At 36.1% G+C, this 12985-nt stretch overlaps 1 protein-coding gene across 3 annotated transcripts in view; it reads right to left on the reverse strand.

Annotated features, from left to right (window-relative positions):
- USP47 (ubiquitin specific peptidase 47) overlaps positions 1–12985 on the reverse strand; it is a 110128-nt gene that overhangs the window by 71302 nt on the left and 25841 nt on the right. Inside the window, exons 2-3 of one of the 3 annotated variants that reach the window (XM_055423361.2) lie at positions 7487–7546; positions 1845–1985 (exon numbers count right to left, since the gene is read on the reverse strand). In XM_055423361.2, coding sequence (XP_055279336.1) covers positions 1845–1985; positions 7487–7546 — 201 coding nt within the window. Of the gene's footprint in view, positions 1–1781; positions 1986–7486; positions 7547–12985 lie in introns of all 3 variants that reach the window. The other 2 variants (XM_055423359.2, XM_055423360.2) reach the window with 2 other exon arrangements.

Consider the following 12985-nt stretch of genomic DNA (forward strand, 5'->3'; position numbering starts at 1 on the left):
GTATAAAGTCTAGTATCAGAACAAAACTAGGCACATAATAAGCACAAAGTAAGTGTTATGTAAATAAATAGTTAAATAAAATAAATTTATCAAAACTCACTTAACTTTGGCTCACATGTAGAAATCCATGAGAAAAATATGACACAGAGAACTAGAAGCTAAGAGAAGCCACAAGAAAGAAAGAAAGAAAGAAAGAAAGGGATCTTTGGTTCCTTTATATTCTGACAGGAACCAGAATGCTCAGCACCTCTTAGGCATAATAGATGAGGTGATATAGCTAGAACACATGGGGAGGGAGGGTTTAACGTAATAAATATGAGTCTGTGTGTATAAAAGGGAGAGTAGATAAATGCATTAGGTTTTTAGAGAAGTATACATGCGGCACTGCACAGTAAGGTAAGAGTATACTTGTAGAAATGCCCGGTAGGCAAATTAAAACACAAAAACTAACTACTTAAAAACAGTCACAGTTGAAAAAAGAAAAATAGTTAATCCTGGAACAGTGCTATTTGCAACTACTGCAGATGTTAACAAATGCTTTTTGAGTGCTTAGGGATAGTATCTTTGGAGGATACAAACTAATACTGCGGTCCCAGCCATCAAACTACATTCTATCAAGTGGGAAAACACAAATGAATAACAATCATAATAAAAAGCCTATATAAGTGGCATAGTAGAAGAAAAAGCACAGTAAGAGGACAAAGACAAAGATTACTTTTAAAGTGGCATGGGGAAACATCAAGTAAAGTTTCTTAAAAGTAAAAGATAAACAGGACTTAGGCAAACATATATGGTAGTGTAGGACTCTTTTAAGTTGAAAAACAGGCAACACTGTAAGTTACATAGTAATGTAAAACATAGTATTCAAAGTTTCAGATTAAATATCGTTTCTCATTTTACTGACCAATTTCACAGGGGAAAGGCTGGCTAATTTAAAACACTAGGTTTTTCTGTAAGTACACATTGAAATACAATTTTATTTTATATTGGAGTATAACTGACTTACAATGTGTTAGTGTCAGGCATACAGCAAAGTGATTCGTTACACATATATAGCTATTATTTTTTCAGATTCTTTTCCCATTTAAAAACACTGCTGCTGCTAAGTCACTTCAGTCGTGTCCGACTCTGTGTGACCCCATGACGGAAGCCCACCAGGATCCCCCGTCCCTGGGATTCTCCAGGCAAGAACACTGGAGTGGGTTGCCATTTCCTTCTCCAATGTGTCAAAGTGAAAAGTGAAAGTGAAGTCACTCAGTCATATCCAACCCTTAGCGACACCACGGACTGCAGCCTACCAGGCTCCTCCATCCATGGGATTTTCTAGGCAATAGTACTGGAGTGGCTTGCCATTGCCTTCTTAAAAACACTAGTTCTATATTTTAAAAAAATACATTATGAAATAGAAGGCAAAATATCATCAATTTTAAAGGCAAATCAAGCAATATCCCACACCTCTTATTCTTCTATAGAGGCATTTAAATATTTAAAATGAGTATTATCCAATTCAGTAAATGTTGGAAATTTTTTCAGAGATGACACAATCTTGTGATAATCAACTCACACGAATAAAAAAAACTAACAAAATAACACTGTGCAGACTTTAAGATAATCAAATGCTGAATTCCAAATGAAGGTAAAGGGATGAATTGCACAAACACTCTAGAGTTTTGCTTATGATATCAAGAAGGGTTCCAGAATTTAATATACTCATTAATAATAACAGCAACTATAATATTATTAGCAGCTTAAGAAAAGATGCTTTCGGTTTAGAGTTTTACCATATCAGCAGTATTGATTCCATTCCCCCACACCAAATCAAAGGTTCCATTGATGTAGCCTACTTTGTTGGCCACATCTTCAAAGAGCCTTCTGAGTGGAGTAGAAGCTGGTAAATTTAAAGTGATCCGTTCATTCACCGTCTTTGAATTAGTAGTATCTTGTATTATACATAAGACTCTTGGTTCTTCAGCAGCATTTTCTATCTGAAATTTTAAAAAATATATTTTTTATCTTTAAAGTAAAAATATAATTATTGTTTTCTACCATTAAATGCAAAACAACACAAAATACTATTCTGTGTGAATATTACTGTTTTATGTCTGAAATACACTCTACTGGATATGTCAAACATATAAAGCACCATGTATGTTTGTTTTGGGAAAACTGGGGAATATATAAGAATCAGCTGTTGTTCTTATGGATATTTGCTTTCACCTTTTAAGGATGCAAATCAATGACCAACAAGCCCATAAAGATAGTTTACCTGAGCAATTTTCAGTTGAAAACAACAAAATTTGATCCTTAAAAATGTGTCACTACTACGCTAGCACAGTTATATCTAGCATTTCTGGGTTTCCTGAGGAAACCGAAAGGGAACTGTATAGAAATGCAATAAGGATTATCTCAGACCAAAAAATCCATAACTAAAGGATATAAGCAATCAAGTATCCTGATCTTTATGTTGTCCTTGTCATACCTGAAGATCGAATGTCCAAAAACCCCATTTACCCCATTTATCAGTGTGTTAGGAGCTAACAAGCTTACCCAAACAGACTAGCCAGCAGAGGGGTAAAGGTAAGCCAGGAAAAAAATACTTTTCTTTCATCAATGTACAAGGAATTAGGATCGCAAATTTTTTTCATTCTTTTTCATCTAGCCCATAAATCTGAGAAGAAAAATTTTGAAAAAGATTTTCTCAAGGAAGCTATGCATTCCCTCAAGCTGTTAGAGACTTTTTTCCTATATTCCACAGGGATAGTTGGCTACATCAGACACTGTAGTGAAATAAGCTCTTTCCCTCCTCCTGTTATGCCCAACTCAACGAATGGTACCATCATCTACAGACTGCCGAAACCAGATAGGTAAGCATATTCTTCACTTCTTCCCTCTTCTTCATCTCACATAATTACCAAATTCTATCATTTCTACCATCTGAATATCTCCTGAACTATTCCTTTCCTCTTTATTCCTGCCTACAGTAATCAGAATTTTACATTAAGATATGGCAATAGTTTCTCTCACTCTTATTTTCCTTCCATCCAGAACAACATTTTAATATGCAAGTCTGATTATGTAAATCTCTTCCTTTCCCTCCAAGTCTAGTGAGGCAGTCATTTTCTTTCACCATCCCCACAAAAGGCTTTTGCACAAACGTGAACCATATGAACTGGTACTGTATACAAGAATGTATTTCTTTCCTTCTTAAAAAAAACAAAACAAAACACAATAATATCAACCTCAGTCTTCTGCTGCTTCTGGATTATCCATTTTAAAATAAGAATACTTATTATCACTGACGAGTACTGTAGACAGAACAGCCACAGTTTTTGTTTGGCAAGGTAATATAATGGTAATTAGTTTCTGCCATATATCAATACAATTTAGGATTTGTAAAAGATTACTTAAACTAAGGTTAATCCAGATAGTTTAGAACAGAAGTTGCCATAAAAGAAGTTCATTGTTTAAGATTGGCTAGCACTATATTTCACACAAAGCAAGATATTTAATTACCAATAATACCCCTTTAAAAACAAAGAAAAATACATTTTTAATCAAATAAACAGGATAATAAAAAAGTCTTTAGCTGAAAACTTAGGATGTTATATTAACACTTGCAATAGATGGTTTTACACATTTTAATGTCAAACTGAGAAATAAAAAATAGACCCTTTTTAAACTCTGGTTTACAATAAAGGAAGGAGAAACTCAAAATAAATTTCAACTACAAAAGATCTGCTTTTACAGTTTCAATAGTATACTTCAGAAGTAGACTCAAGTCTTCCAGGTGAAAAGCACCATTGTGGCCAGATTTTAAAGCTTCAGATAAGTTCGAGTTAGGGGTCCAAGGAAGAGAACTCTACCTAAGGATTCAGGAATCAGAAGCACTGGCATAGCAGTATACCTAAGAATGGTGATATGACAACATTATATGGCCATCAGCAATTCCTGGTTCTTTCCCTAAATAAGTGAGTACAAGCTACAGGCACTCCAGCCTCCTCTCCCACATCCAGATGTTGGTAAAATTAGCCCCAATGGAATCTCATCTGAAGGCAAAATGAACTGTAGTAAACACAAAAGTTAATTTTATATATGTCTTTTATTCTTCTTAATAACAACAACTTTCTTTTCTGTTCACTGCATGTTAAGAATGTTTGTTCCTTTAAAAAAAAAAAAGAGCACAAAGGAAAAAGTGGAAATTAACTGTAATTCATAACCCAGGTAACTGAACATTTTGGTCTATATTTTTCCAAATATTTTTACTACACATACACAAACAGATATATACATGCATGCTTTTAAAACACAAATGTTCAGATAGAATATATATGCTGTTTTGAAATGTCTTTCTTAACTTATATACATATAAGTAATCTTTCCTTGTCAAGTTTTTTCTAACTCATCATTTTAACAATAGTATTTTATTACATGGATTAATAATAATTTGTTCCATCAATTTTATTTTACTGACTTTTTTTACACTCTAGCAGTAATTTTGTGATGAATACCTATATAAAATTTTGTTCATTTTTCTGTTTTCTTAAGCTTCCTATAAGAATTTCTGGGTCAATCACATATTGTTCTTAAATTCAATTCTAGGATAACTTAAACAAGCTTTGGTTTTCTTTAAGGTTCTAAGACAGTCACAAGTAAATTCTATTACTTTATACTCAACCTCTTGACCCATTTTTCAGTCCAAACTTAATCTATTATATGGCTATCATCCATGGATTACATGTGAATTTTTGTTACCATGAATGCCAACACTAATTACACTGAAGCAAAATCTCTTTCCTCCTCTTGCCTCCCAATTTAGGAACTAATAAGAAAATAAAATCTTTTCCCCAATTTTAAGGTTTCATCAATAAGGTGTACCAATCTTAGCTTTCCAAGAGGGATAAAAAAAACAAAACTCTACAATATTATACTAATCATACACATTTCCAAAACACTTAAAAGGTAAAAAGTATTTCTTAGAATTAGGAAAATAGGGGTGTCCTTTTTTTCCTTAATTTCTTTGGAGCTCTACCCCTGATTGATCTTACTTATGCCCAAAGCAAAAAACACCACCATACTGAGGTGAATTAAAGATGGCTACAAATTCTTTGCTATTCTTTTTCTTTTTCCTCTTCCAATGAATCTGGGCCAGCCTTGTGACCAACTAGGACCAACAGAATGTGACAGAAGTGATTCTGTGTGATTTAAAGCAGCAAACGTCTGCTTTTGGATCTCTTGGAATGTTCAGCCAAGCAAAAAAAATTCATTTACCCTGGGACCACCACACAGAAAATGACCACTTAGTGGAGCACTGGGGTGCCTGATAAGTGAGAAAAGCCTTCTTGGACATTCCATCCAAAGCTAGTCACCACCCAAATGCAGCCAAGTAATGATCCCAGATAATGCTATGTAGAGCGGAAAACTGACTGGTTAAGCCTTTGCCCAAATCCCATCTCAAAGAATTGTGAACAAATAAACTAGCTGTTTTAAGCCATAAAGTTCTGGGGTAAACTGTTCCATAGTAATAGATAACAGAAACACATTCAAGCACATGCAAGCGCTGGTTGGAAAAAATATGTGATAGCATTAGTGATGGTGGCTGGTAGTGGGAGGGTGTCCATTTAAATATTACATCCAACATTAAGGTAAAGCATCTGAATATACATCTTAATTTAGGGAAGTGAGCACAATTTTCAAGTTAGTTAAAGTTCTATAATGAATAAGAGACAATAGTTAAGAAAAAAAAAGTGCAAAGTTTTAGAAAAGCCTAAAGCATGTCCCACTTGAGAAAATATTTAATCTATATTTGGTGAGCTATTAGAAGGGCATAAAATTCTCTATAAAGAAAATCTAGTCAATTACAAAAAAGGTACAAAGTATAAAATTAAGACTACTTACTTTGTGGGCAACTCACAGTAATACTACATTTGTGAGAAAAAGGGGACAGTCAACAGTAGTTATATTAACACCGTAAGCTAAGAGAGTAATCTGTCTTTATGCTCTCCATAGAAACAGATTTCCTAGCAAATCCTGAAAAAAAGAATCCTTGAAAAAACAAACAAAAAATGATAGTCTTATTTACAAAAGGTAAAATATACTGGGATAAAAACACTGCAAATATATGGTCCGCCCAAAGATAGGATCACTGTTGGAACATCTAGAAGTGGTCGACACAGATGGTCCTTCCGCCTAAGAAGTCTCTGAGTCTGATTAAAGGGATGTGTGCCTCTCAAGTCATCTTATCTCCTATTTTTGGTATTCTGAACAGTTTTAAGTTCAAATCTGTGTTCTCTGAAGTTAATATCATAACTTTTGTTTCATAAAAAAAAATTCCTAGGTATTTCTTACTAAAGAAACACAAAACAAGGTGCATAATTAATGCATATATTTAAAACGGTGTTCACACGCAGAAAGGTTAATATCAAACAAAATCAAAGCGATCAAGATTAAGATTTTTCTAAGAAAAAAACTAATTTAAGAAGAATTTTAAAACATTAAGAAAGGACCTCTTCACCTCTTAAATCTGTCAACTCATTTTCTCTCAGGACTTTCTTTTCAATGTTATTATAAATAATACTATGGTTATAAACTTAAAAATACATCCCCTCACACACACACAGACAGACACAGTCCATTTTATCTACTTCTTGATAAAGAAACTGCTATGAACCAAGAAATGAGGCCTTAGAAAATTACCCTTCTGGGTATCCACAGTTCATGGTTAATACACTGCCACAAACTGGAAAAAACAACTGACGGTGTAAACATTTTTGCTGACTGAAATTTATTAAATTTATCAGCCTCTTCAGATTGTCCGTTTGTACCTCAACAAGTAACAATTCCTGGGGTAGTCCTGGGAGTCTTAACTTAAATGAGAAAAAGATTACTTTATTTTTAAGACCCTCCCTCTATTTTATTCCAACTCCCCACCAAACTCTAATGTATTTTCTAAGTGGTCTCTTGCCACAGATCACCTAGAGAGAATAGAAGAAATTAAATAAAGAACCTGAGCCTAGAGATCAAGGGGTCTGGGTGAAATGAGGTATTAAGTAAAGGTTAGAATGGGATGTTACATCAGAGGAATGTTTAAGTTTCTAGTGCATACAGGTTGTTTTTAATTTCTATTTAATTTTTCAAGTTAAGACTTGTGGGTCTTGACTCTGTAAATTATTAAAGGACTTAATCTCAGAACAATTAATATTTCATAAAATAAATATATCTTTATAAAATAGACAACTACTATACCCAAAAGTCAAAACAAAGTGTTCTATAGTGTTTTACATCATTTTCCCACCTCATTCATTTGTTAAAGACAAGGTGCTATCAGACATATATTCATTTCAGGTGACTTATTATTAAAATCAGGTAGAAATAAAATAGGCAAACAACCATAAAACTTAAGACATGCCTTGTTATTAAACAAAAATACTAACATGCTGTTACTTGCTCTGCTGATTATCACACTAAAGCAATTACATCAGCAGTCTACCTGTAAAAATTTCTTCTTCATTTCATCAAAGATATTTTGTCTGCATCTCCAAAACACATCCTATGGTATATAAGAACAAAATAAATTACAAATCATTTCTTTAGAATAAAGAGATAAGACAGTGAAATGAGAACAATTAACCTAAAGGCATTTTTGCAACAAAATATGTGTGAATTTAAGTATTATTACACCATCTAAGATTTCATGCATAAATTATATTTGTAATTTTAACCTTAAACCTCAATTACTCTTGAAAGTTACGGAAAGCCTATGTTATGGTGATAAATATGATATTAACATGGAAAACAACCACATTTTAACAAAGAGTGGTAGCTTCAGAACTGTGTATAAATCAAATGTTCTAAGTCACATATTTTCCTAGTATTATTGAGATATAATTAACATATAACTCTGTAATAGTTTTAAGGTGTACAACATAATGATTTGATTAAAGTATATATTCCAAAATGATTAATTACTACAATAAGTTTAGTTAACACCTATCATCTGACAATAGTTTTTTTTGTCCATGGGATGAGAACTTTTAAGTCCTATTATCTTAACAACTTTCCACTATACAGTATTGTTAACTACAGTCATCACACTGTATATTACATTCAGAACTTATAAGTAGAAGTCTATACCAGTTATCTATAGGATAACCTATAATCAAGACATAATCTCTTGAAAAATCTTGGTTTAACATTCCACACTTTTTCTGTATAAATTTTGTTTTTCTCCACCTTCTTTAATTAATAAAAGGAAACCAACATATTAATTTAAAAGGTGCTTTTTATCATTCACGGGCTTCCCTGGTAGCTCAGACAGTAGAGAGTCCGCCTGCAGTGCAGGAGACCTAGGTTTGATCCCTGGGTTGGGAAGATTCCCCTGGAGAAAGAAATGGCAAACCACTCCAGTATCCTTGCCTGGAAAATACCATGGATAGAGGAGCCTGGTAGGCTGCAGTCCAAGGGATCGCAAAGAGTCAGGCATTCACAGTAGCTTAGATACTATTCTACATCAATTAAAAATTTTTACAGTTTTCTTTTACAATAGAAATGTGTTTCTACTATAATGGTAGTACATATTTTTTGACAAGCAAGTCTAATAACTCCTATAGCTGCTGCTAAGTCGCTTCAGTCATGTCCGACTCTGTGCAACCCCATAGACGGCAGCTGACCAGGCTCCGCTGTCCCTGGGATTCTCCAGGCAAGAACACTGGAGTGGGTTGCCATTTTCTTCTCCAATGTGTGAAAGTGAAAGTGAAGTTGCTCAGGCTAGTAGCGACCCCATGGACTGCAGACCACCAGGCTCCTCTGTCCGTGCAATTTTCTAGGCAAGAGTACTGGAGTGGCTTGCCATTGCCTTCTCTGATAGCACTTATTAACAATTTGATATACATCCTATTAGATCCTCTCCATTCTATGCAAAAGAATCATTGTGAACACCATCATTTAAATTCTGTTCCTTTCCCCTCAACACTCACTCATCTTTCTGGGCCAAAACACTGAGTTTGAAAACTGCAGTTTTCCATTATACAGTCCAATCAAAATTTATTTAACTATTCTGTTAACGGACATTAAGACACTTTCAAATTTCTGCTATAGCTTTGCTTATTTGTACAGTTTTCCCTGAAGATTATTTCCTAAAGAAAGAATTAGTATATCAAAGATTACATATTCATTTTTATGATTTTTTGATTACCTGGCACCAATAGGCTGAGTATTTCTTCCACAAATAAGAATTAAATTACAACTATCTGTCAAACACTGTTTTAGGTACTAAGAAAATAGTGGTGAATAAAAGCCCTTGCCTTCAAGGAGCTGACACTGCACAAGGGAATTCAGCAATAAACAAATCTAAGGCATCAAGTAACCACTAGCCTCAGAATCTTTCCATTTCTGTACACTGTACATGTGATGCTCTTCCTTTAGATATCCTTACCTTCTTTTCACAAATTATCATTGTGGTGGCTTTACACTTGATCTTAGCCGAAAGGCCAGGAAGTGATATGTGGTGGTTTAAACAAGTGTCCACAAATTCTTTGACATGCCTCCCAGCAAGATTAGGAGTCTAATTCCAGCTCCTTTTAATATGGGCTAGCCTGTGTGACTTTCTATGATACATAACATTACTTTCAAGATTGGGTTAGAAAAGGCAATAAAGCTTCTTCCTGGCTTTCCCTCAGATGCTCATCCTTGGAATTTGGCCACGATGCTGTGTAGGAGCCAAGTAGCCATATGAGAAGGTCATGTGTAGATGGTCTAACCACAACCCAACTGAGATGCCATCTGGCAACTAGCATCAAGCACCATACATGTGAGGAAACATTCAGATGATTCCAGCCCCCAGACTTTCAGATGCCCCAACTGACGCCATGCAGAGCAGAACAAGCCGACCCTGTCCAGGTTTGCCCAAACTGCACATCCATGAGCAGAAGTCATTAAGTGTGTGGGTACACAAAAGATAATCAAAAGAGCCAATTTCTCAAACTCTCTTCTCACCATTCAATTTAAAATTGCAATCCACTTCACCTCCCTTTCTGGCTTCAGGTTTCTCCACAGCACTTTAGCCACCTGATATATTTGTTTATGTTATTATTTATTGTTAACTCCAAAAAACTTCCACTATGAGCCGAAATGAAATAGCAGGTTGGATTTACCTTCTCCACCTTAAACAACTAAAAAGAAGAGATGAAATATATGAAACAATAGTTTAAAAATATTAAGTAACAGATAACACAGGACAGTGATCACTGTGGAAATAGAAACAAACAAGGTAAGCTACCTTCCAGATTACAATGTAGGCAGAAGAACGCAGCTAGAGTTCAGCAATCTCCCTGAGCTGAAAAGAGGTTAGAAATTCAAGTGGGTCAATTCAGCTAGAATTTACAGAGCAGAATACTGAAGAGAAGAAAGATGTGCAAATAGCATGCTCCAGAGATATGTAATGGTCCTCCCTGCATATTCAGTTGAGTACTTATCAGCATATACATGTGAAGAAACTACCGAGGCAAGGGAAAGAACCAAGGAAAGAATCCCTGAGCTCACTTCACTTACCACCAGCCACAGTGAAAAGAAAATCATAATACATAGGCATCAGATAAGAGCAGACAGAAGAGTATTGTCTCAGTAGTGGAACCAAATTAGGCCTAATCTAAAGGTTATTCTGGGGGGTTTCCTTGGTGGCTCAGTGGTAAAGAATCCGCCTGCCAATGCAGGAGACACAGGTTCAATCCCTAGTCCAGGAAGATGCCACATGCTGCAGAGCAACTAAGGCTGTGTGCCACAACTACTGAGCTTGTGTTCTAGAGCCTGGGAACCGCAACTATTGAGCCCACGTGTCCTAGAATCCCTGCTCCGCAACAAGAATGAGAAGCCCACAAACTGCAATGAAGAGTAGCCCCTGCTTGCCACAACTAGAGAAAAGCCAGAGCAGTAACAAAGTACCAGCACAGCCAAAAGTAAATAAAAAAATAAAAATAAAATAAACGCTATTCTGGGACAATCTTAAAATACTAAAAAGCAAGCCTCAAAAGGCTCAAAATATTTACAAGTAAATTCACATTGTCAAAGAACAAAGCTCAAGAATATCTATGGAAATAATATACCTAGCACTCATCAACATAAAAATCACAGTGTTTGCCATTCGATTTAAAATTAACAGGCATGCATCAAAGTAGGAAATGATGACCCATCCCTAATGAGTAGAAAAATCAATATCTTTAAACTATATTCTATATTTTAAGAAGGCAGACGGAAGTATGTAAAAGGAAACAAATGAAAGATATATTAAAGATTCAACTCAGGAGGAGACAAGATGGCACAGTAGAAGGAATTGCACTCACGTCCTCTCATGGAAACACCAAAATCACAACTAACTGCTGAGTGACCATCAACGAAAAAGACTGGAACCTACAAAAAAAAAATGGTATTCTACATCCAAAGACAAACAAGAAGCCACAGTGAGATGGTAAGAGGGGTGCTTTCACAATGTAATTAAATCCTATACCGACCGTGTGATGACCCACAAACTGAACGATAATTATATTTCAGAGGTTCTCCTACAGGAGTGAGTTCTAAGCCTCCCATCAAGCTTCTCTGCCTGGGGGTCTGGCATTGGGAGCATTCCCCAGTGCATTTGGCTTTGAAGGCCAGCAGGGCCTGAGTGCAGGAGCTGCACAGGTCCAGGGGAAACAGAGACTCCACTCTTGGGACAGTGCACACAAGATTTCACGTGCACTAGGGCAATGGCAAGCCACTCCAGTACTCTTGCCTAGAAAATTCCATGGATGGAGGAGCCTGGTAGGCTGCAGTCCTTGGGGTCGCTACAAGTCAGACATGACTGAGCGACTTCACTTTCACTTTTCACTTTCACACATTGGAGAAGGAAATGGCAACCCACTCCGGTGTTCTTGCCTGGAGAATCCCAGGGACGGGGGAGCCTGGTGGGCTTCCGTCTATGGGGTCACACAGAGTCGGACACGACTGAAGTGACTTAGCAGCAGCAGCAGCAGCAGAACAGGGCAAAGCAATGATTCCCTGGGAGACTGCGCCAGATATGCCTGCAGATATTAAAGGGTCTCTTGGGGAGGTGCAGGTTGACTGTGGTTCACTGTGGGAGCAAAGACACTGGTAGCAGAGGCCCCAGGGAATATACATCAGTGTGAACTCTCGTGCAGGTCACCATTTTGGCCCTGAGACCTGACCCCATCCAACAGCCTGCAGTCTACAATGCTGAGACCCCTCAAGCCAAACAACCAACAGGGTGGGAACATGGCACCACTCATTAGCAGACAGGCTGCCTAAAGTCTGTCCTGAATGCACAGCCACCTCTAAACACACCTGCTAACACAGCCATACCCACCAGAGGGACAAGAAAGAACAAGCTCCAGGAACCTGGAGTAGCAAAACTCAAATCAGACAAAATAGACTTTAAAATAAAGACTACTGTGAGAGAAAAAGGAAACTACATAATGATCAAGGGATCAATCTAAGAAGATATAACAATCATAAATATCTATGCAACCAGCATATGAGCACCTCAATATATAAGGCAAGCCATAAAAGGAGAAATTGACAGTAACACAGTAACAGTGGGGGGCTTTTTATATCAATGGACAGATCATACAAATAGAAAATCAATATGGAAAAACAGGCTTTAGATGATGAATTAGATCAGATGGACTAATTGATAATTATAAAACATTCCATCCAAAAGCAGCAGAATACACATTCTTCTTAAGTGCACAGGGAACGTTCTCCAGGATAGACCATATTCTGGGCCACAAAGCAAATCTTGGTAAATTTAAGAAAACTGACATCATATGAAGCATCTTCTCAGACCACAACACTAATGATTAGAAATCAACTAAAAGAAAAAACCGCAGAAAAAAACAGACACATGGAGACTAAACAACATGTTACTAAACAACTAATGGGTCACTGAAGAAATCAGAGGAAATAAAAAAATACCTAGAGACAAATGAAAATGAAAACA

The sequence above is a fragment of the Moschus berezovskii genome, chromosome 14 (genome assembly GCF_049115385.1).
Source record: "Moschus berezovskii isolate FMDL1 chromosome 14, NW_MosBer_1.0, whole genome shotgun sequence".
Taxonomy (NCBI): domain Eukaryota; kingdom Metazoa; phylum Chordata; class Mammalia; order Artiodactyla; family Moschidae; genus Moschus; species Moschus berezovskii.